The sequence below is a fragment of the Lynx canadensis genome, chromosome F1, assembly GCF_007474595.2.
Source record: "Lynx canadensis isolate LIC74 chromosome F1, mLynCan4.pri.v2, whole genome shotgun sequence".
Classification (NCBI taxonomy): Eukaryota; Metazoa; Chordata; class Mammalia; order Carnivora; family Felidae; genus Lynx; species Lynx canadensis.
In genome coordinates this window covers 66,629,651-66,650,893 of record NC_044319.2, presented here as the reverse complement: position 1 = coordinate 66,650,893, position 21,243 = coordinate 66,629,651, and the positions used below count along the sequence as shown (strand labels likewise).

The 21,243-nt window shown below is 63.4% G+C and overlaps 1 protein-coding gene across 2 annotated transcripts; it reads left to right on the top strand.

Moving 5' to 3' along the window:
* Positions 1–1,913: 1,913 nt before the first annotated feature.
* Positions 1,914–20,747, top strand: NTRK1 (neurotrophic receptor tyrosine kinase 1). Of its 2 annotated transcripts, XM_030303130.1 has the most exons (17): positions 1,914–2,122; positions 6,037–6,111; positions 6,344–6,415; positions 8,014–8,082; positions 8,758–8,903; positions 9,112–9,254; positions 11,481–11,613; positions 13,204–13,530; positions 13,950–13,967; positions 14,130–14,185; positions 14,462–14,564; positions 15,069–15,215; positions 15,510–15,640; positions 15,761–15,933; positions 18,597–18,837; positions 19,110–19,268; positions 20,434–20,747. In XM_030303130.1, exons 1-17 carry the CDS (start codon positions 1,914–1,916, stop codon positions 20,617–20,619), a joined length of 2,388 nt encoding a protein of 795 aa, XP_030158990.1. In that variant the 3' UTR covers positions 20,620–20,747. The 2 variants fall into 2 exon arrangements, with proteins under 2 accessions (XP_030158990.1, XP_030158991.1); XM_030303131.1 differs by lacking the exon at positions 13,950–13,967.
* Positions 20,748–21,243: the final 496 nt, after the last annotated feature.

Sequence of the window (21,243 nt, the reverse complement as noted above, 5' to 3'; positions counted from 1 at the left end):
GATGATGAGGGCAGAGATGCAGAAAGCAGCAGAGGAGGCTCAGAGAGGCCTCGGAGAGGGAGAGTCAGGCAGGGTGCAGAGCAAAAGGCAGTCCGCGAGGCCTGCCAACCCGGAGCCGGCGCGGCCAGGAAGCCCAGGGAGCCCGCCCACGAGAGCGGCGCGGACTCGCCCGGGAGAAAAGTCCGGAACCCCGCTGGGCGGCCGGGCGGCTGGGCGCCGAGCGAGCGTCGGGGGGCCGCACGGGGCCGCGGTATCACCGGGCGCTTCGGGGCCGCGCCCAGCTCCCGCCCTCCGCGCCCCGGGGCGCAACGGATTGGCTTGCTGGGACCTCCGGGCTCTCTCCGCCCTTCCCGCCAAGCCAAAATATTTAGCCTGACAACTGAGGGGGGACAGGTCTGTTGGGGAAATAAGGCCAAATACAGGGGGATGGTAGGAACGAGCTCGCCCATCGCCCCTGCGGACTCACTCACGTGGGGCCGCGTGCGCCGGCTGGAGTTGGGGTGGGGGGCGGGGGTAAGTTCTGCCGCCCTGACACCTGCTGGGCGACTTCTGGCGGCCACGACCCGGCCGGGCGAGCCTGCTGGAACCTGGCGGGAACGCGAACCGTGTGCTGAACATTCAAGCTGTTCGCCTCACCGGGGCCCTCGCCGCCTCCTGGGGGGCCGCCGCCTCCGCTTTCGCGCGAGGATCCGTCCCAGCCAAGTCCCTCGGTTCCGACCCAGATCCTGGGGGCCCACCTCTGTCCGGTCGCCTTCCCAAAGCGGGCCGCCGGTCGGTCGGTCGGTCGGTCGGTCTGTCCCCGTCCCGGGGCTGGGGCACGGTCTGCGCTGAGGGCCTGGCGACCCCTCTAGGTGGGTTTGGTTGGCGCGCTCCCTGCGGCCCTCGCCTGCCCTCCCGGCCGAACCCCTCCTCCCGGACCCTCTCCCTCGCCCTCTACTGCCTCCTCCCCGGCTTGAGACGGACGGGTTCCGGCGGCCACCGGGGTGGGAGGGGCTGGGGATCCCGGGGCTTTCCGGGTGCGCGACCTCCTAGGACCGAAGGGTCCCCAGCTCCACCCGCGGGCGGCTCCCGGGTCCGAGGAGCTAAGAGAAGATCTATTAATTTCTCCGCGCAGAAATCGATGCTCTTGTCAGGGCGGCAATCGATGCCAGCCCAGCCCGGCGGGGCCCCACCCGGCCTGGGGCCCGGCGCTGGCCGGCCGGGGTCAGGGGCCGCCGCTGGGGCCTGGGGCGCAGCTCTGGGGGGCTGCAGACCGCGCCCCCAGCCCCGCGGAGCGCACTCTGCGCGCGCGCCTCTAGCGCCACCCTGTGGTCTCTCCTGAAAGCGGGCCTCCTGGCTCCTTGGGGCGCTCCGGCCGTTTTGGGGCGACCCCCTCCCTCTCCTGTTTTCTTTCCCCAGGTCCTGCGTTTGGTCTTTTTGGGGTCCCTTCCCCTTTCTTCCTAGGCCTTAGGGAGTGTTTCACCTTCTTGATCCCCAAGTGACATCGTACACTCCCTCAGGGGCGCGCATCGTGAGGAGATCTGAGGCCGGGGGCTGGCTGGGATGACCCCGACGGTAACCTTGCCCTCGCCCTGTCATCTCCCCTCCCCCTAAAGGCAGCTGCTTTAGGCTGGGAGAAATAACGGATCAACTTCCCAGCCCTCCCCCACCCCCCCACCCCAACAGACACCTCTAAGGAGTTCTCTCTGGAGCCGGGGAAAAAAGGGGGCGCCGGGTCCCCCGAAAGGGGTGGGGGCAGCCTCGGGGCTGAGGAGTCGAGGGGCGGGGGTGGAGCCGGAGGGGGCAGGGCGGGGCGGGGCGGGCCGCGGGCCCCGCCCTTTCCCGGCGGCTGGGTCTTTAACGCGGCAGGCGCACGTGTCGGGGGAGGCCCGGCGGCCGCGGCTGCGAGCGCACGGACGGCTGCCGGCGGCGCGATGCTGCGAGGCGGACGCGGGCCGCGGGGCGGGCACGGCCGGGCCGCGGGGCCGGGCAGCCTGCTGGCCTGGCTGATGCTGGCGTCCGCGGGCGCCGCACCCTGCGCGGACGTCTGCTGCCCCCACGGCCCCTCGGGGCTGCGCTGCACCCGGGCTGGGGCCCTGGAGAGCCTCCGCCGCCTGCCGGGCGCTGAGAACCTGACGGAGCTGTGAGTGTCCGGCCGGCGGGGCGGGGCGGGGGGGGGGTGGTGGGGAGCGGACGGGTGTAGCCGTAGCCCCGTAGCCCCGTAGCCCCGAGGGCGCGGACTCCCCTCGGGCCTGCCGGGCCCGGGAGGGGCGGGCGCGGCGGGAGGCTGCACCTGGCGGCGGCTCCCACCGCGGCGACCGTCTGGAGGGAGCACCGCGGTGCTCAGTGCAGCTGGGGCGAGGGGGCTGTCCGTGCACCGGGTCTGGGGGAGCCCAGCCGTGTGGAAGCGGCCTTCTGGAGATCAGACAGGAGCCCAAGCTCTGCCTCCTGGAGGTGGGGGTGGGGGGAGGGTGGCTAGCTGGGGGGAGTCCCTAGTTTCAAATCCTTACCGCCTTGTCCCCTTTCCAGGGGGAAACTAGCCCCCACCCCGTTCTGGGTCATGACCAGGCAACGCTGGGGGTTGAGCTGGTGGAGGTGGTGAGGAGCGTAGCTTGGTGAGGTGGTCCAGCTCTCTTCTCCCCATTTCCACCTTGCCGTGGCCTCACCACCCCTTGATTCCGAGGTGGAAAAGGAGACCCCTGGCCTCTCTGTCCCTGTCCTGACTCCCTTTCCACCCTTCCTCCCCCTACCTGGGTCAGAAAGCCAGGGTTCTTGTTGAGACACTCTCCTCCTTTCAGGGCCCCAGGCTGGCAGAAAGCTCCAGCATTCTGCAGTACTCTGATGTCCTGCAGCACTTGGTTACAAAATACTGGAGTACTCCCTAGCAGCTGGTGAACCTATGGGGGTACTCTGTAGAAATACCTAGAGGTCCCCAAGCATCACATGGTGATGGCTGGAAAAGATTGAATATCCCAAGGGACTGGTGGGGCCGGCAAGGCTTCTAGAAGAGGGGAGGAACTGCTAGAAAAACCCTCCTCCTGGGGCCTGGGGCTTAGAGGGCGGGTGAGGAACCCTGGCCTCAGGCAGCGACGGGTTGGAAGGCGTCCGAGGCGGGAACCGTCACTGTCTGGAAGTTACTTGAGCAGCCTGTGATAATTGGCAGTGAGTTACTCCGGTATCTTGTGGTAATTAACGGGAAGGTCCTCAGTCTCTCTCTTTAATGGCCCTAGGGAGACCAAGAGGAGACGAGATGATGGCCTTGTCTTGGTCTGGGCCTAGGTCTCTGCGTGATGGGAGGGGCGCGGGATCCAGGCCGTCACCGCTGGTCCAGTCCACTCAGTGCCCTGTGCCTTCACATCGGGGCCCAGGCTGCTGAATGTCCCCTCTCGCTCCAGTTCCCTGCCAGGCCCCAAGTGGGTCCAGCCCTGGGGGTGGGGCGGGGGTAGGGGACGGGCTGGGCTGGGGACTAGGAGGTGCAGGGTGGGGAGAGGGGATGTCCCTCAGGGTGGGGCAGTGGCCTGACCCCCTGCCTCTGCCTGCATGCCCCCTCCTCCTCCCCTCCCTCGCCCGCAGAGCTAACAAGGAGATAATGGACTCCAAAAGACAGATTGATTATGAATCCAAACGAATGAGGCAGCTTTGAGTGTGCCGCCTGACAGTTTGCACACAGCCACCACCCTCCCTGGGTCCCCACAGCTCTCTGTAAACCCTGTGAGCAGGGACCTACTCTTCTACCGTCACTGGAGATTGTCCCCTAGGCCTCAGGGGCCGGAGGGCCTGATACCTGGCTGTCCTGCTGGGGCCCCGGCTGGGGAGGGGGTCCGTTATGCTGGCTGGGCCCGGTTCCTATAAGCGAGGGAAAGTGAGAGGGTAGAGGAGGGGACTTCTGAGAACAGGCAGTGAGTCAGGGGCCCCTGGCATGTGGGAGGGGCGGGGTGGGGGGGCACACTGACATGCCACTCCAGGGCAGCTGAGTTCTCAGGAACTCCCTGGCATGCCGAGTCCAGAAGGATCCAGAAGCTGGGCAGGGCCCAGGGCGTCAGCAACCCCCAACCCCACATGCAGGGCTTTCTGTCCCGGCTCCCTATCTCGCCTTCTCTGGCGCTCTGTCCTTATCTATCTGTCTGTCTGCCTGTCCTTATCTGTCTTTCTCCTTGCCTGTGTCTCTCTCTGCCCGTCTCTTCCTGTTTGTTTTCTCCTTTTCGGTGTCTCTGTTCCCCTCTTTGTTTTTCTGCCCCCCTCCTTGAGCCTTCCCACCACTATCTCGCCAGGTAAGCCAGCCAGTCTGTGCCTCTTCCCCTGTCACCCGTCTCCATCCTCCCGTTGCCCCTCTCCCCCTTTTTGGGTCCCTGCTGGGGCAGGCAGGAGCTCAAGGGGTCCCTGGCCAACAGCCTTGTGCCTCTCGCTTGCTCTGCTGAAAGGTGTGTGTGTGGGGGGTTAGGAATTGCTGCTTGAGTAGGGAGGGGCTGTGGCTTTGAGGAGGAGAGGGTGGGGCGTGTGTGTGTGTGTGTGTGTGTGTGTGTGTGTGTGTGTGTGAGCGTGCGTGTGCTGCAATGTGGGTCAGCGCAGATGGTGAATGTGTGTTTGGGAACACATATGTGCATGACCACAGGGCTTCCTCTGTGCTGGGGGGGCAGTGGCTATGGTGAGCCTAGGCCCTTGGTGGAAGCAAGAGGCAAGTGTTTCTGCGGGGACCCCCCACTTCTGACACGTGCACGACCCCCCATTTCTGACATGTGCAGGATCCCCATTTCTGACACGTGCGGGACCCCCCATATCTGAGCAATTGTGGGACCCCCCCATTTCTAAGCATGTGCGAGACCCCCCATTTCTGACACATACGGGACCCCCCATTTTTTTTTTTAAATTTTTGTTTTCAACGTTTATTTATTTTTTGGGACAGAGAGAGACAGAGCATGAACGGGGGAGGGGCAGAGAGAGAGGGAGACACAGAATCGGAAACAGGCTCCAGGCTCTGAGCCATCAGCCCAGAGCCTGACGCGGGGCTCGAACTCCTGGACCGCGAGATCGTGACCTGGCTGAAGTCGGACGCTTAACCGACTGCGCCACCCAGGCGCCCCTGGACCCCCCATTTTTGAGCATGTGCGGGACACCCCATTTCTGAGCCTGTGTGGGACCCCCCATTTCTGAGCATGTGCGAGACCCCCCATTTCTGACATGTGCAGGATCCCCATTTCTGACACGTGCAGGACCCCCCATATCTGAGCATTTGTGGGACCCCCCCATTTTTGAGCATGTGTGGGACCCCCATTTCTGACATATACGGGATCCCCATTTCTGACACGTGCGGGACCCCCCATTTTTGAGCCTGTGCGGGACACCCCATTTCTGAGCATGTGTGGGACCCCCCCACTTCTGACACGTGCACGACCCCCCATTTCTGACATGTACGGGATCCCCATTTCTGACACGTGCGGGACCCCCCATATCTGAGCATTTGTGGGACTCCCCCATTTCTGACCATGTGTGGGACCCCCCATTTCTGAGCATGTGCAGGACCCCCATTTCTGACATATACGGGACCCCCCATTTTTGAGCCTGTGCGGGACCCCCCGTTTCTGACGTGTGGGACAGGCCCTGTGCATAAAAGCAGAACACCAAGCTGAGACTGGGCTTCTGCGTGTTTAGGAATGTGAGTACATCTGTGCACGTGAGAGATATGTGCACACACATGTCCACTTGTGAGGGCGCAGGCGTGCTGGCGTCACAGGCACGTGTGTGACGTGCATCGAGGAGGCGTGTCTCTGTGGGCATGTGTATGCCTGCGTGTGTGTGCATGGCTGTGTGTGCACGCATGAGAGGTGAGAGAATGCACGCACGTGTGTGAGTGAGTGTGAGGTGTCTCTGCGTACACGTGTATGCATGTACCTGTGCGTGTATGTGCGTGCAGCAGGTCTGCGTGTGCCCGAGTGCATATGTGTGCAAGCGTTCATAAGAGTGTGTGTGCACCTGCACGTGTGACTGTGGGGGAGGCGGTGGCTGCATACGGGACTTGGAGAGCTGAACCCCTGTGACTCCCGCCCCCTCTCCCCACAGCTACATCGAGAACCAAGAGCGGCTGCGGCACCTGGAGCCCAGTGACCTGAGGGGCCTGGGGGAGCTGAGAGGCCTGTGAGGGGCTGCGGGTGTGGGCGCGGGTGCGGGTGCGGGTACGGGTGCGGGCACGGGGCTCAGCAAAGGCCGGGGACTCGGAGACTCCAGGAGGAGATCAGAAAGCCCGAGGGTCAGTGGGGCCAGGGTAGCCGGGGAGGCTGGGAGGGTTTGGGGGGTCCGGTGCTGGGCACTGGGGTCTGGAGTGGGTAGCTGAGGCCCGGGGGGCTGATCCTGCTGTCCCCGCCCCCAGCACCATCGTGAAGAGCGGGCTCCGTTTCGTGGCACCAGATGTCTTCCATTTTACTCCTCGGCTCAGTCGCCTGTGAGTGGCCCGGGCGGGGCAGAGGGAGCGGGAGGGCCCCCAGACTTGGGCGGCTGCCGGGCTCGTGCCCCCCCACCCCCCATTCTGAAGAAAGCCCCGAGCCGGTCGGGCCAGTGTCTCCCCCGTTCTCCCTGGGCTCGTCCTCACCTGCTCCGGGGAGGCGGGAGCCCCCAGCTCCCACCCCGTGGGCTCCAAGGTCCTCGCGGTCTCTCCCCCGCGCTGCCTGCCACAGGATGCGTCCGTCTCGTAGGTGCCTGCCCCGTTTTTCTTCCCGGAGTTCAGAGCCACACCAGTGCGAGGGAGCAAGCGGGCGGCGGGAGCCCCTGGGGTAGCCTGGAAGCGGGGGGGCGGGGGGGGTCTGGCTTTGGCTCAGGTCGTGATCTCACGGTTCGTGAATCCGAGCCCCGAATCAGGCTCTCTGCTGTGGGCGCGGAGCCTGCTTTGGATCCTTGGTCTCCCCCTCCCTCTGCCCCTCCCCCACCCCTCTCTGTCACACACGCGAAAGTGATGTTCCATATCCCGGACTACACACTGGGGGCTTCAGTTAAAGATGCGTGCCCAGTGACACCTCACAATACGTGATGTCAGTGAATCTTCACGGTCAACGCGGTGAGAGGTCGTGTCGTCCCCAATTTATTTCTTTTGAGAGAGAGAGAGAGAGAGCACGAGTGGGGGAAGGGCAGAGAGAGAGAGAGAGAGAGAGAGAGAGGAGAGCGTGAGAACCCCAAGCAGGCTTCGCCAGCTCAGAGCCCGGAGGCGGGGCTCGAACTTACCGACCATGAGATCATCACCTGAGCTGAAGTTGGCAGCTTAACCCACTGAGCCCCCCAGGCGCCTCTAATGTTTGTTTTGACGGGGGAGGGGGAAGGGGCAGAGAGAGAGAGGAGAGAGAGGATCCTAAGCAGGCCCCGTGCAGTCAGCGCAGAGCCGCCACAGGGCTCCATCCCCTGAACTGTGGGATCATGACCTGAGCTGAAACCAAGAGTCGGCGGCCCAACAAGCGGCTACCCGGGGGCCCCAGGGCAGGCCCTGTAGACGAGGCCTGGTGTAAGGCACCAGCCGGGGTTCCTAACCTGGCTCACCGTGTGGCCAGGAGCTGGCAACCCTCAGGGCTCACCTCTCCCTGTCTCCAGCTAGGGGCCCCGGGGCCAGGGGTCCTGAGGAGGGGAAGGGAGGGGTGGGGGGAGCTGAGGAAGGAGTCTGAGATCCTGGTCCCCATCCCCCTCCTCCTGTGGCCCGTCCCGGGCTCGTGGGTAGGGGAGCACAGATGGAACCCCTTCCCCCAGCTGGGGCCTCAGCACTTTGCCAGCTGGGGCCAGGGTGGGGGAGAGGGGAACGGCTGTTCCCTGGGACCCCCTCCCTGGGGTCTAGGGAGGGGGTTAAGTGGGGTTAACCCTTGCTGTCCCAGGGAGGAGAGGAGGACTCAAAGAGCCTAACCTGTCCCGACCCCGGTGCCCCTTGGATGATTCTAGTTGTTGCCCCAGGAGGGGCGGCCGGACAGCAGCTTCCTGTGGCTCCCGGGGCTCCCCCCCCCCTCCCCCAGGCCAGAGCAGGCCAGCTGGGGCTCAAGGCCACTGTCTCTATCTCACCTCCCACAGGAATCTCTCCTTTAACGCTTTGGAGTCTCTCTCCTGGAAAACCGTCCAGGGCCTGTCGCTGCAGGAGCTGTGAGTGTGGGGCTCCCAGGGGGCCGGATCGGTATGTGTGCGTGTGTGTGCGTGGGCACTCGTATCCCTGTGTGGAGGTGTGTCACTGGGTGTGTGTGGAGCTGCGGGGCACGCTCTTTGGGGACCACGTGTTCGGCAGCGAGCTGAGACCCGAGACAGGGACTCGGCACGTGACCGTGACCCCCATCAAAGCGGCCGCAGGCCCACTGGAGGCTGGGGGCCGCGCGTGCATCTGCCCACACTGCCGGCACCCTGTGCACGCGGGCCGGCTGGGCAGCAGAGGTCTGTGTGTGGTCGGCACCTGGGGCCTGTGGGTCACCCCAGCGCCCTTCCCTCTTTGTCACCCTGCTCAGAGGCCTCGCCCGGCCTGTCATCCCAGGGAGCCCGCTGGGGCAGGGCAATTGCGTGGAGCCCACAGCCGGCTCCTTGACTTTCCGGATTCGATTTCTGGTGACAATGTCTTGTTCCTGGGTCCCCAGGAGGAGGAGCCTCTCCTCTGTCCCCACTCCTTTCCCTGTGGATGTTCCCACCCCTGCGCTCTGACTGCACTCCCTCTTACTGTGATACTCCTTCTCTGTGGCTCCCCCGGCTGACACCTGCCCCGCCCTGACTCTCTCTCTCTCTCTCTCTCTCTCTCTCTCTCTCTCTCTCTCTCGGTGTCCCCCGTGCCCACAGGGTCCTGTCGGGGAACCCTCTGCGCTGTTCTTGTGCCCTGCATTGGCTGCTGCGCTGGGAGGAGGAGGGCCTGGGCGGAGTTCGTGCACAGAGGCTGCAGTGTCCCGGGCAGGGGCCCCTGGCCCTCTTGTCCAATGCCAGCTGCGGTAGGTGCTGGAGGTGGTGTAAGGGGCTGGGAAGGAGCCGCATGCCCGAGGAGCGGGCACTGGCAAAAGCTGGGGGGACTGGAGGTTGGGAGGCATTGCCAGTAAGGGCTCAGGGTCGCTGAGGAGGGTGGGGGAGGAGGCATGGCGCCAGGGAGGGCCCCAAGGCCACTCGCTGCTCTGACATCCCTTGGCCGTCCGGGGCTGCCAGGCGTGCCCGTGCTGAAGGTCCAGACGCCCAATGCCTCCGTGAACGTGGGCGACGATGTGTTGCTACAATGCCAGGTGGAGGGGCGGGGCCTGGAGCAAGCTGGCTGGATCCTCACGGAGCTGGAGGAGTCGGCCACGGTGACGGTGAGAAGCGCTGTATCCCACCCCCACCCCCCGTCCCTGGTCCGCCTCTTCCCCTCGTCCCAGGAGAGGCTTGGACAGGACACGGGGCCAAAGACAGGAAAAGAGAGACAGTGAGGAAGAAGCACGTAGAGCGTGAGGGATGGACGGATGTGGCTTAACTCCACGGGGCTGAGGCTCATTCTGTGGGGCAGGTGCACACATACCCTCGGGGTGGGCACTGGCCCAGCAGGGACCCCAGGCTCTGCTGGGGCCGCCAGGACTTGGGCCCCTCTCTGGCCGCAAAAGAGAAGGTCCCTGAACCCACAGACTCTCCCTGCCGTCCACCCGCTTTCTGGAGAAGGAAACGAGACGAGGGAGAGAGCACGGTATTTGTGGTCCTGGCGCCCAGGTGAGTCCTCAGGATCCTTCGCGTCTTTTTCTGGAGATTCTGGAAGCAGCGTCTTCTTGGGCGTGTGACGACCGTATTAGGGAAGAAGGCCCGGGTCCGGGTCCAGCTTTGTCACTAACGAGTCTTTGGACTGACTTTTGGAAAAATGCCTAAATCTGCCTGCACTTTGGTCTCCGTATCTGTCTACTGCGGAGGTGGACACGATGACCTTTGATGTCCCGCCTGCCTCTGGACACGCTGGCTGCTATCTCTGTCCTGCAGATGTGTCTTTGGGCATCTTCCCACGCCTTGCCCTTTGTCGTCAGGCTGATGATGGCAGTGTAGCCGCAGCAGACTCAGGCCTTGTTGACAAGATCAGCAGGGGTGGACGATAGGCTGCGCCCACCCAAAACTCTGGCCCCACAAGGAGACAGACCAGCGCGTTCAGTGCGGAGGCCCTCGCTTTGGGAGGGAACCATCCCCCAGAATTGCTGGAGGCCTCTGGAACAGTACTGAAGGAGGAACCACCAGAGCAGGGGATCCAGGCACGGTGGGGGGACCAGTAGCCACTGTGTGGCTCCTTCCCTCCCAGAGAGCACAGCCCCCGAGAGTGAGCGGTGGAAGGGAACCAGGTGGAGGCAGGAGGTTGGCCGTGACCATCTGTGGAGAGACCTCTGGTCAACCGCTTTGGGAAATTCCAGGGTTTTGCTTTTTCTCTTTGGGAGACTTACATGTTTGCGACCGCTTCTGTTTTCTAGAAACTTCCTATAGAAAAGCCACACCCAACTGGGTTAAATAGAGGGCAGGGGGGTGCTGGTCACCCTCAGGACACTGGGGGATGGCGGAGCAGCTCTGCGTTAGGGGGATGCCCTGTGCCCAGAGTGATCTGGGGGAGATGGGACAGCAAAGAGAAGCTGGGGGCAGGGCAGGGCAGGACAGGGCTTCCCCTGGAGGAGCCTGGAACCCAGAGCTTGCACAAGAGACCGGAGGGCTCTTCTGGAGTCTTCGAGCTAATACTCCAGTGGAAACCCGGGGAAGGCTCACCTCCTCCCACACTTATTCAAAGGATCCCACATTTAGGAAATTTCCAGATAAGTGAGGGTCATCCACTGTTTCGTGTATTTTCATCATTTTATGAAAATAGCTTTCTAGAACGTCAAAAGATCATTTTGTCTACCTCCCTAGCTTACAAAACAAGAAAACCACGGTTCAGCAAGATTAAGAACTGTCCTAAGGTCGTGGAACTGGCACGTAGCCGCAGTTTCTTAGGAAGAGAATCTGAAGCTGATTCAATCTTTCGATGATGATTCAGAATCAAGTCGCTTTGCCTGTAACTTCACTCTCTGTGTTTATCTGCCAAAGCGGGTGGGGTCATGCTGCCGCTGTCCCTCCCACCTGCCGCCCTGCCATCCAAGCCGCCTCTGCGTTTCTGGCCTTCCTCGGGCCGAGACCATTAGAACTGTGTGTAAAACAAAAACGAGCAGGGTGGCGAGACCCCAGCTAGCTCGTCCAGTGGGTTGTGTCCGTTTGGCGCTTGGGATTCTTGACATCTATTTAGCTGCTCGGACGGTGGTTTTGGTTCGGGGTATCCCGTGCCTATTTTGAGGTTACTGGTCATGTTCTAGGTGTTTCGGACCATTAAATACACGATCCAGGACATAGTCTGCGAACGAGCTCTAAAGGAGGGGGGCCGTTCTCTGCTATAATCTCTCCTGCACCTCTTTCCTCCCCCTACGCCTTCTTCCTTTTCCATCTGGAGCCCCAGGGGCTCCCCCAAAGACCTCAGCTCCGGCCCCCTGCCTCCATACCCAAGCCTGCTGACACTTTTCCTGATTTCCCCCCTCTCTTCCCTGACCCAGCAATCTGGAGCTCTGCCATCCCTGGGGCTGACCCTGGCCAATGTCACCAGTGACCTCAACAGGAAGAATGTGACATGCTGGGCGGAGAATGATGTGGGCCGGGCTGAAGTCTCCGTGCAGGTCAACGTGTCCTGTGAGTCCCGATGACGGCCCCCCACCCCCATGTCCCCTCCTTCCCTGAAAAGAGGCTGTGGGGGTGGGGGGCTGGAGGATGGGCCGGGATACGTGTCTCCACAGCTGCTCCTGCCCAGCTGTTTCCAGATTCCCATGAAAACCTGATCCTGTGGGGGAAGTCCTGGGGGCTTGTCAAGGCCGGAGGGATGGCGATGGATTTCTTTTTGGCCCCCTGCCCAAGGCTTGCTACCTGAGGCCCTTGGTGCCCGCCGCCCGGCTGTTCTCACTGCTCCCTGCTGGATCGCTTCACCGCCTGACCCTTCGTAGCCTTCATAGTACTCTTGTCGCACATCCTAGTGTTAAGACAAGAAATTCCCCTCCCGGCTTCTTCTGTAGGCTCGCTGCCTAATTCCCCTAGGTCTGCCAACAAATCGCTTTAAACCCGGTGCGTTACATAGTCCTTTAGTTGTGATCTGTGATCTAGATTTGTACGTAAAACCTAGACACTTTATTTTCTTTTTATTTAAAATTGTTTCTAAGTTTTTATTTCTTTATTTTGTTAGCTCTTAACACTATTTTTTTCAATATATGAAATTTATTGTCACATTGGTTTCCATCTAAGTTTTTATTTATTTATTCTTGAGAGAGAGAGAGGGAGCAGGGGAGGGGCAGAGAGAGGGGGAGAGAGAGAATCCCAAGCAGGCTCCCCATTGTCAGCGCAGAGCCCGAGGCTGGCTCTCGCGCCCCCAAACCGTGAGATCGTGACCTGAGCCGGAACCAAGAGTCGGACGCTTAACCGACTGAGCCCCCCGGGCGCCCCAAACTCAGACACTGTAAACAGTGATTACTCTTCAGCTCTTCCGAAGACACTCCCTTCCTCTCGCCGTCCTTTTTCTCCGCCCCATCTGGGTTTTCGTGACCCTCTTTTCCTTGCTTTTAAAAACAATTTGACACCCGTCCCGCAGCCCCGTCAAGGTGGCTTCGTCTTACCTGTCCCTGTGCGTCGCACGCGTGGAATCACACCGCCAGTATTACTGTGCGCTCTTTTGCTCAGCGGCACGTTTTCGGGCTCGTCCGTGTCGGTGGGAGTGGCTTTGGCTGCTTCACTCCCTGCCGAGGGGGATCCCGCTGCCTGACATGTATGTGTCTGCTTTTTTTAGGTCGGGTCTCTTTCAAACCCGTATCTGTTTTCAGAAAGCTTTTTAACTAGATACGTTTTGCTTGTTTGATGTCTAGGCCCTCTCCCGGTCTTCTTAAGCTTGACTGCACTTAATTTTTCCGGATCTCTTGTCCGAGAGGCACGGCCTGCTTAGTTTCCGCAGCCGGGCACCCTGCTTCTCCGGGGCCGTTGCTTACTCACGGCCACCACTTAAGTGCTTTAAGCCTCTGCGTTTTGTGCACCTGCTGCCTGGTTGGTTGAAGATTTACTGTCGCCCTTCTCCAAAATGTCCCTCCCGGGGAATTCGTTAGGGGCTGCTCGCCCGTTTCCCTGAGGCCCGCCACCTGATTTCTGGCTCTGCCCGCCCCCCCTCCCCCCCCCCCGACCTGGCGGGGCCACGCTGGGCTCCCCGGCGGCTGACCTCGCCGCGCCCCTGTCTGTGGCCCGCAGTCCCGGCCAGCGTGCAGCTGCATGCCGCCGTAGAGCTGCACCACTGGTGCATCCCCTTCTCGGTGGACGGGCAGCCGGCGCCCTCCCTGCGCTGGCTCTTCAACGGCTCGGTGCTCAACGAGACGAGCTTCATCTTCACGGAGTTCCTGGAGCCGGCGGCCAACGAGACCGTGCGGCACGGCTGCCTGCGCCTCAACCAGCCCACCCACGTCAACAACGGCAACTACACGCTGCTGGCCGCCAACCCCTCTGGCCGGGCCGCCGCCTCCGTGCTGGCGGCCTTCATGGACAACCCGTTCGAGTTCAACCCCGAGGACCCCATCCCCGGTGCGAGGGCCACCCTGAGCCCTGCCCCCCCCCCCCGGGCTCCCCCTGGGTGCGGGTGTCAAGGGGGCGGGGGGAGGCCCCGCGCACGCGCTGCTGTGATCCCGACCCCAGAAGTTGGGGTGCCGGGGCCTGGACAGAAAGGGGCCTGGGGTTGTGGTGACAGGCTGGGTGCTGGCCTCCTTGCCCCGCCCCCCTCCCAGCCCAGGAGCCCCGAACCCCCCCGGGCTGGCAGGAGAGAGGGCCCTGCCCCAGGGCATCCGTGGCTCGGCTGGAAGGGGCCACGTGCTTGTTCTCAGCAAGGTCCAGCAGCGTCACCTCCCCGTCCCACCCCACCCCGGGAAGGGATGAGTCTGGGGGGGGGGGTGACTCTCCACTCTCCACCCGGCATCTGACGGCTTTCTCTCCTCCTCCCACGGCAGTCTCCTTCTCGCCGGTGGGTGAGTAGCTCAGGCCGGAGGGCGGGTTCCGTCTGGTCTGAAGGCGAGGCTGGGGCAGGGGGCACAGCTGACCTGAACCCCCCAGGGGTCGGCGGGGGCGGGGGGCATTGCGGCAGGAGGCACTGAGTGTGCCAAGGCCCACTCTTCCCTGTGTCCCCACAGACTCGAACAGCACGTCCGGAGACCCAGTGGAGAAAAAGGACGAAACCCCTTTTGGGGTGAGTGTGGGGCGGGAAGCTTGCCGAGGACTTGGGGTCCGGAGTCTGGGCTAGCGGCTTGTCTGTGTGTCCTTTCTGGTCACAGCGTGGGGACCGCTACCGTGTGGCCTGAGCTCCCTCAGCCACCCTCACAGCCACGGCCTGGGGCGCCAGGGGAGTAGGGGGCAGGTCTGGGGGCCTGACTCTGGGCCCCTGCGCAGGCCGGAGAAGCCATGTGCTTTGGGGGAGCTCTGAGGCCATAGGAGGAATTCTGGGTCTGCCCCCCCCGCCCCCCAGGTCTCAGTGGCCGTGGGCCTGGCCGTCTTTGCCTGCCTCCTCCTCTCCGCCTTCTTCCTTGTGCTCAACAAATGTGGACGGAGGAACAAGTTTGGGATCAACCGTGAGTGGGGGTGCCATAGCGGGGCTGTCCGTCAGTCTGTCCATCAGTCTGTCCTGCGGGCTCTGTCCTCTGTGTGGGGGGCCCACGGGCAGGTGGAGTGCTCGGGGGTGTGTCAGGGTGTTTGGGGGCCTGGCTGCAGGGCTCGTGGGTGTGAGTGAGTGTGAGTGAGCGTGTCGGGGCCGGGGCTGGGGCAGTGTCAGAGGCAGCAGCTGCTAATTGGTGGCTGGACTGTAGTCAAACACTAAGTGGGTCTGGGAGGTCTGAGCTCTGTAGGGGGGTGGCGGGGGAGTTCTCTGGTGGCCCACGGGGCCTGGGGTTGGACAGGAGCCAGACGGAGAGAGGCCGCGGTGCCCCCCCCTTCCCCTGCCGGCCGACTTGCTCCTCTGCTCCTCCAGTCCTCCCCTGCAAGTGGGGAGGTGGGGTTGCCTGGTGTCCTGCACCTGCCAGGGGCCAGGGCGGGCACCTGGGCTGTGACCCCTCCACATGGCTATGTCTCTTCCCCAGGCACAGCTGTGCTGGCTCCAGAGGACGGACTGGCCATGTCCCTGCATTTCATGACATTAGGTGGCAGCTCCTTGTCCCCCACTGAGGGCAAAGGCTCTGGGCTCCAAGGCCACATCATTGAGAACCCACAATACTTCAGTGATGCCTGTGAGCGGCTATCCTGGGTCAAGGGTGGGGGGGACCTGGGTGTGTGTGCACGTGTCTGTGTGTGTGTGTGTGTGTGTGTGTGTGTGTGTAAGCCCCGGTAGCGTCTCCTTTGCCCACCCCAGGCCCGAACGGGCCTCCCCCCCCATCTGCCCCCACCCCCGTCCACACCCCGGCATGGGGCTTGGTGAGCACGTGGAGGCTCATGGCAGCCTCCAGCCACCCCCTTGGCTGGCACTTCGCCCCTGCTCCCAGAGGCTGGGGCTCCTGTGCGTGATCCCTCGAGCTTCTCTGCAGGTGTTCACCACATCAAGCGCAGGGACATCGTGCTCAAGTGGGAGCTGGGCGAGGGCGCCTTCGGGAAGGTCTTCCTGGCCGAATGCTACAACCTGCTGCCGGAGCAGGACAAGATGCTGGTGGCCGTCAAGGTGAGACCCCGTGGGTGACGCACCGCTGGCCGGGCCACCTCCCGGAGCACCAGCGTTCCCTGACGTGAGCTGGGGCTGGGGGGGGGGCGGTGCTGCACTCAGTGCCGCCCCGCCGTCCAGGCGCTGAAGGAGGTGTCCGAGAGCGCCAGGCAGGACTTCCAGCGGGAGGCCCAGCTGCTCACCGTGCTCCAGCACCAGCACATCGTGCGCTTCTTCGGGGTCTGCACCGAGGGCCGCCCGCTGCTCATGGTCTTTGAGTACATGCGCCACGGCGACCTCAACCGCTTCCTCCGGTACGAGTGCCCGCCCCCCGCCCCCCGCGCTGGCCCCTGGCCCTGAGCCCCTCATCCCTTCCCTACGCGCGCATCCCTGAGTCGAGAGGCGGCGCCAAGAAGTAGCGGGAAGGCGCGGCTGTCGTCCCCGGGGAGCTCTAGGGCAGATGTGTGAATGCCAGAGGCAGCGGCGCAGAGGACAGGGTGGCGGCAGTCGGGAAGGTGGCACTAGCAGGAGTCGGGAGCTGTACCTCAGGGGAGGTGGCTTTGCAGAGAGTGGTATGCATTCGTGAGCGGCAGAGTGGCCCGAGGCGGAGTGGCCGGTGGGGGAGTGGCCCGAGGCGGAGTGGCCTGTGAGGGAATGGACCATGGCGGAGTGGCTGGTGGCGGAGTGGCCGTGGTGGAGTGGCCTGAGGCAGAGTGGCCGTGGAGGAGTGGCCCGTGGCGGAGTGGTCCAAGGTGGAGTGGCCAGTGGCGGAGTGGCCGGTGGGGGAGTGGCCCGAGGCAGAGTGGCCATGGAGGAGTGGCCGTGGGGGAATGGCCCATGGCGGAGTGGCCGGTGGCAGAGTGGCCGGTGGCAGAGTGGCCATGGAGGAGTGGCCGTGGAGGAGTGGCCCATGGCGGAGTGGCCCGAGGCAGAGTGGCCGTGGAGGAGTGGCCGTGGGGGAGTGGCCCGTGGCGGAGTGGCCCGAGGCTGAGTGGCCCGTAGCGCAGTGGCGCGCAGAAGCCGGGCCCCCAGGAGGTGGGGTTTCGAGAGTTACAGCAACAGTACAAACGCTTGTCGGGCGCTTGCTGAGCTCCAGGCTCCATGATCTATGCTTTCTAAGCGAGTCACTTTCACTAAGTGACTAAGTCACTTTCACTAGGGCTGCGTGTGTTTGTACACATCTGTGTAATAACATAAGTAGACTTTTACTCTTCATGCTCTCCGAGAGCATGTGGCAATTTACACTTGGAGGAAGTGACTAGAAATTCCCTTCTTTTGGGCAGAACAACTCCGATGCGTTTACTGACGTGTGCCGACAATTTTAATAACTTCAGGAAAGGTGCCCATTTCACAGATGAGGCTTAAGTGACTTGCCCCAGGGCACGAAGGTGGTCAGCGGCCCAGGGGAGAGTATGACCCCAGGTAGAGCCGTGTCTCAAGCCCTGACTGTGATGGTCACATGTTCCCTCCGCTGAGTCCTTCTTGCATGAGATTCCCCCTTCCGCAGGACGGGACATTGTCAGGTGTGAGGGAGGAAGGGGGAGGGCCAGGGCTGGATCAGCTGTGACCCGGTAGCTTTCTTCTCTGACCTCAGTTTCCCTGCCACTAAGCGGGACAAGGGGGGGGGAGGGACTGTGGTTGTGGATAAGAAAGCATTTTGTGGCTGTCCAGGTAAAGGTCGTGATTTGGTCTCCAGACGCCCCCTTGGCAGTGAGGTGTACAGAATTCAGTTGGGAGAGACCTCAGGGTCTAAGCAGGAGGAGGACGCAGCGGAGGCTGGGGAGCAGGAGGGAGGGCCCGATGTTGAGTGTGGGGTGGATGGGCTGAGCGGAACTGGAGTCCACAGCAGGCCTTCCCCTTGCCCACCGCCCCGGTGTGGGCTCAGTGCTGAGTGCTGGTGATGCTGCTATCCGGGGCCCGGGCGGTGGGAGAAGCGGCTCTCATGGCTGCATGGAACATGGAGAACCAAAGGAGGGGACCATGAAAGCTTCTGATAAGTCTGGAAGACATTCCCTAGGAGGGGCATCTGTTCCTTCTCACCTCAGGGCCTTTGCACTTACAGCTCCCTCTGCCTGGCACTTTGGGTCTCCCTCCCAGCCACTTCACCTCTGTCTCTGACCCTTTTGAATGGCTTAGTCACCTCTGTTCCTCAGGGTTCGAGTCTCACTTTAAATGTCTCTTCCTCCAGGAAGTCTTCCCTGACTTCTTCCATCTCCGGCCCGAGTGCCCATCAGGTGCCCCCCACACTGCACTGCGGTGACCCCTTTATCTGTACCCTACTCTCCACCTGAGCTCTGGTGCTTGGCACACTGGAGGTGTTTAACAGGCTTTGGAAGAAACGAAGAAATAAGTGGACCGGGAGAAAGTTGGCCAGTAGGAAGGGGCGGTGCTGACAAAGCCCTGGGCTCAGGCAGGGGTCACAGGGCGTATCTGGGGCATGGGGCTGAGTGGTCTGGACTGGTCTGGCCTGGTGATGGCCGTGTGGGAGGTGGAGGGCGTCCTGGAAACCTCGGGAAGGAAGGAGGACCCCACAGGAGGCTGGATGTTGAGGGCGAAGGTGAGAGAGGCAGGAGGTCCCCCAGGTTTCAGGCTCGGAGGCTGGGGAGGGAGGTTCCCTTCACGGAGGAAGGCGCAGACTTGGCGGAAGATGCTAAGCATCTACAGGACTGAGTGGGAGGTGCCCGTGAGCGAGAGATGCAGGGGCCAGCGGGCAGGTGGATGCGGGGCTCAGGGTGCAAGGGGGCTGCCTGGGGGTGGGGCACGAATGTGGGAAGTGTGGGCAGCGGCGAGCGCTCTGGAGGTGGGCACGCCTGGCGGGCCCAGCCCAGCCCCTCCAGCACCCGCCTCCCCGTTCTTCCCCCCCTCCATTCTCCTGAGTCCCCTCCCCGCTTCCACCCCAGCTCCCCAGGCTCCCCGGCCTCCGCCTCCTGGGGGCTCTCTCCCCCCCAGCCCGCCCCTCTCCCTCACTCTCTGGCAGGTCCCACGGGCCCGACGCCAAGTTGCTGGCTGGCAGGGAGGACGTGGCTCCGGGCCCCCTGGGCCTGTCCCAGCTGCTGGCCGTGGCCAGCCAGGTCGCTGCCGGGATGGTGTACCTGGCGGGTCTGCACTTCGTGCATCGGGACCTGGCCACGCGCAACTGTCTGGTGGGTCAGGGACTAGTGGTCAAGATCGGCGACTTCGGCATGAGCAGAGACATCTACAGCACCGACTATTACCGAGTAAGGGTCTTTGGTCCCGGCCGGGCCGCACCGGCACCGCAGACGCCCCCCGGGGGGCCCCTCGACCCCAGGAGGGTGGTGTGGGGGCCCAGGCTGCCGGCTCGGGACTTGAACCCCCCTCCTCGGCTCTCTGCTCTCCCGGACAGACGGAAAGACATCGTGGGTCCTTCCCTCTTAGCGCGGGCCCAGAGCCGCTTCCACGGGCGGGAGCGGGAGGCGCGGGAGCGGCGGGTCCCCCCCCCCCCCCGGCAGTGACACGGTGCCGCCCGCAGGTGGGGGGCCGCACCATGCTCCCCATCCGCTGGATGCCCCCCGAGAGCATCCTCTACCGCAAGTTCACCACCGAGAGCGACGTGTGGAGCTTCGGCGTGGTGCTCTGGGAGATCTTCACCTACGGCAAACAGCCCTGGTACCAGCTCTCCAACACCGAGGTCAGCCCCGCCCGCCCCCCCCCCCCCCCAGCCCTGCACCTCCTGTCCCCTTCTGCCCCCATCCAGCGTCCCCGCAGCTCTGGGCCTCCTCCCCCCAGCTCCTCCCCCCCAGCATTCTTCCCACTCACCGTCCTAGCCCGGGCCCAGCTGGCTCCTGGGGGAGCCCCAGAGCACTTTACAGACGGAGCCCAGACCCCCATGCCCAGCTGCGCTTTACAGACCTCGCAGGCATTGTCAGGGCGGAAGGGAGAGGCCCGGGAGGAGGAGCACAGCACCGGAGGGCCTGAGGCCGCAGCAGGAAGGCCGGAGGTCAGACTGCAGGGAGGACAGGCCTGGCGCTCCGTCTGCTCCGGCCGCGGCCACCGCGGGGCCCCAGGTGTTCTGTCTCCCAGAGCAGCCCCCCTCCCCCTCCTTGGCTCGCAGCTGTCAGTTTCCATTTCTCCTGCTAATGCAGTCTGCTCCCTGGAGGCCGGTGGGGTGGGGGAGAGGGTTATAGATTTTAATTTTCTCAAGCACTGAGAGAAGGAATGGAATTAGCGCTGCCCATAACCCAAGTCCTCTGATGGGGAGGGAGGGGAGAAGCGGGGGAGAGGCTCCAGGCCCCTTCGCCCACCTCCCTCCCACCATCTCTCCGTCCCTGGATCCCTTCGCTGCTCTGACAGTCCTTCCTGGAGTCTAACTTTGGTCTCTCCTGCTGCCGTCTCCAACTTGCGGAGGAGCTAGGTCCCCACAGAGTGGTGCCTACGGAAGAGAAAAGGGAGTGGGTCGCCCTGTGCCTTAAATTGCAAACCCTTTTCGAGGCCGTTACCTGCAATCCTGCTCTCTTTTCTTTTTTGCCCCCTGGAGCTGAGAGGTGGGGGGCCCTTCCCCCCGCCTCCATTCAGCCCTCAGCACTGGGCCGGTGGATTTGGCAAATGTCGGGGCCCCTCCCCTTCCTCACGTCACCTGGTGGGTCTTCTGAGGGTCTGATTCCAGCCCTTCTGGAAGCTCCTACCCCCAGAGTCTACCTAGCCTGAATCCTTCCCACTGCTCAGTGTCCCGGTGGTTCACCACATCCTTTTAGAAGATTAGTAGCCCAGAGGCCAGACCTGTGTGTGGCCTTCCGGGGGGGTGGCGCTCCAGCACCGTGTGCCCTCTTCTCTCTCCCCCGCCCCGGTGGCCCCAGGCGATCGAGTGCATCACGCAGGGGCGCGAGCTGGAGCGGCCCCGGGCCTGCCCACCGGAGGTCTACGCCATCATGCGGGGCTGCTGGCAGCGGGAGCCACAGCAACGCCACAGCATCAAGGAGGTGCACGCCCGGCTGCAGGCCCTGGCCCAGGCGCCTCCTGTCTACTTGGACGTCCTGGGCTAGGGGGCCACCCAGGGGCCGGGCAGCCGGAATCCCGGGCCTGCCATCAGTCACCCCTGCAGTTCCCAGCAGCCCCCGGGGTGATCTCAGCATCTAACTCACCCTCAGCATGCCGGAGGGGACAAGCGGGGTCTGGGAGCACAGGATGTCCCTGCTTCTCTGGGCAGGTTCCGTCATGGCAATTATATTTATTATCCCTTGGCCGCGTGTCTCTCGCCAGTTCTTGGGATGACGTCACTCCGGGAGAGGGGTTCTCTAGCTGCCCTCCGCGGTGGCCCTAGTCCATGCGGCTGTCACCTCCAGCTGTGGCAGCCTCCTAGTCTTGTGACCGTTGCGTTCACCTGGTGGAGAGGCAGCCTCAGGGCAGGCTTTCCAGAACTTCAGACCCGAATCATCCGTCTCCGCGCTTCGTGTTCGCGAAGGCCGAGGCTGCAGCGCGAGGCGGAAGTTAGATGTCACGGCGGACCGGGCGGGAGTATCCGTGGGGTGGGTCCGCCTGGTACTGGTGTGGGCAGAACAGGGCGGGCACATGATAGGACCAGTGGATGAGCGACAGAGTGAGCTTGAGCGTGCGTGTGCGCGCGCGCGCGCACGTGGCGAGGCCGGGGAAGGAGGTGGTGGGGGAGG

Bases quoted from the DNA above. Each gene is read 5' to 3' on its own strand.
- NTRK1 (XM_030303130.1), top strand. From the start codon at position 1,914: ATGCTGCGAGGCGGACGCGGGCCGCGGGGCGGGCACGGCCGGGCCGCG. The intron at 6,416-8,013 runs GTGAGTGGCCCG...CACCTCCCACAG, and splicing joins ACTCCTCGGCTCAGTCGCCT to GAATCTCTCCTTTAACGCTT. The intron at 8,083-8,757 runs GTGAGTGTGGGG...CCGTGCCCACAG, and splicing joins GGCCTGTCGCTGCAGGAGCT to GGTCCTGTCGGGGAACCCTC.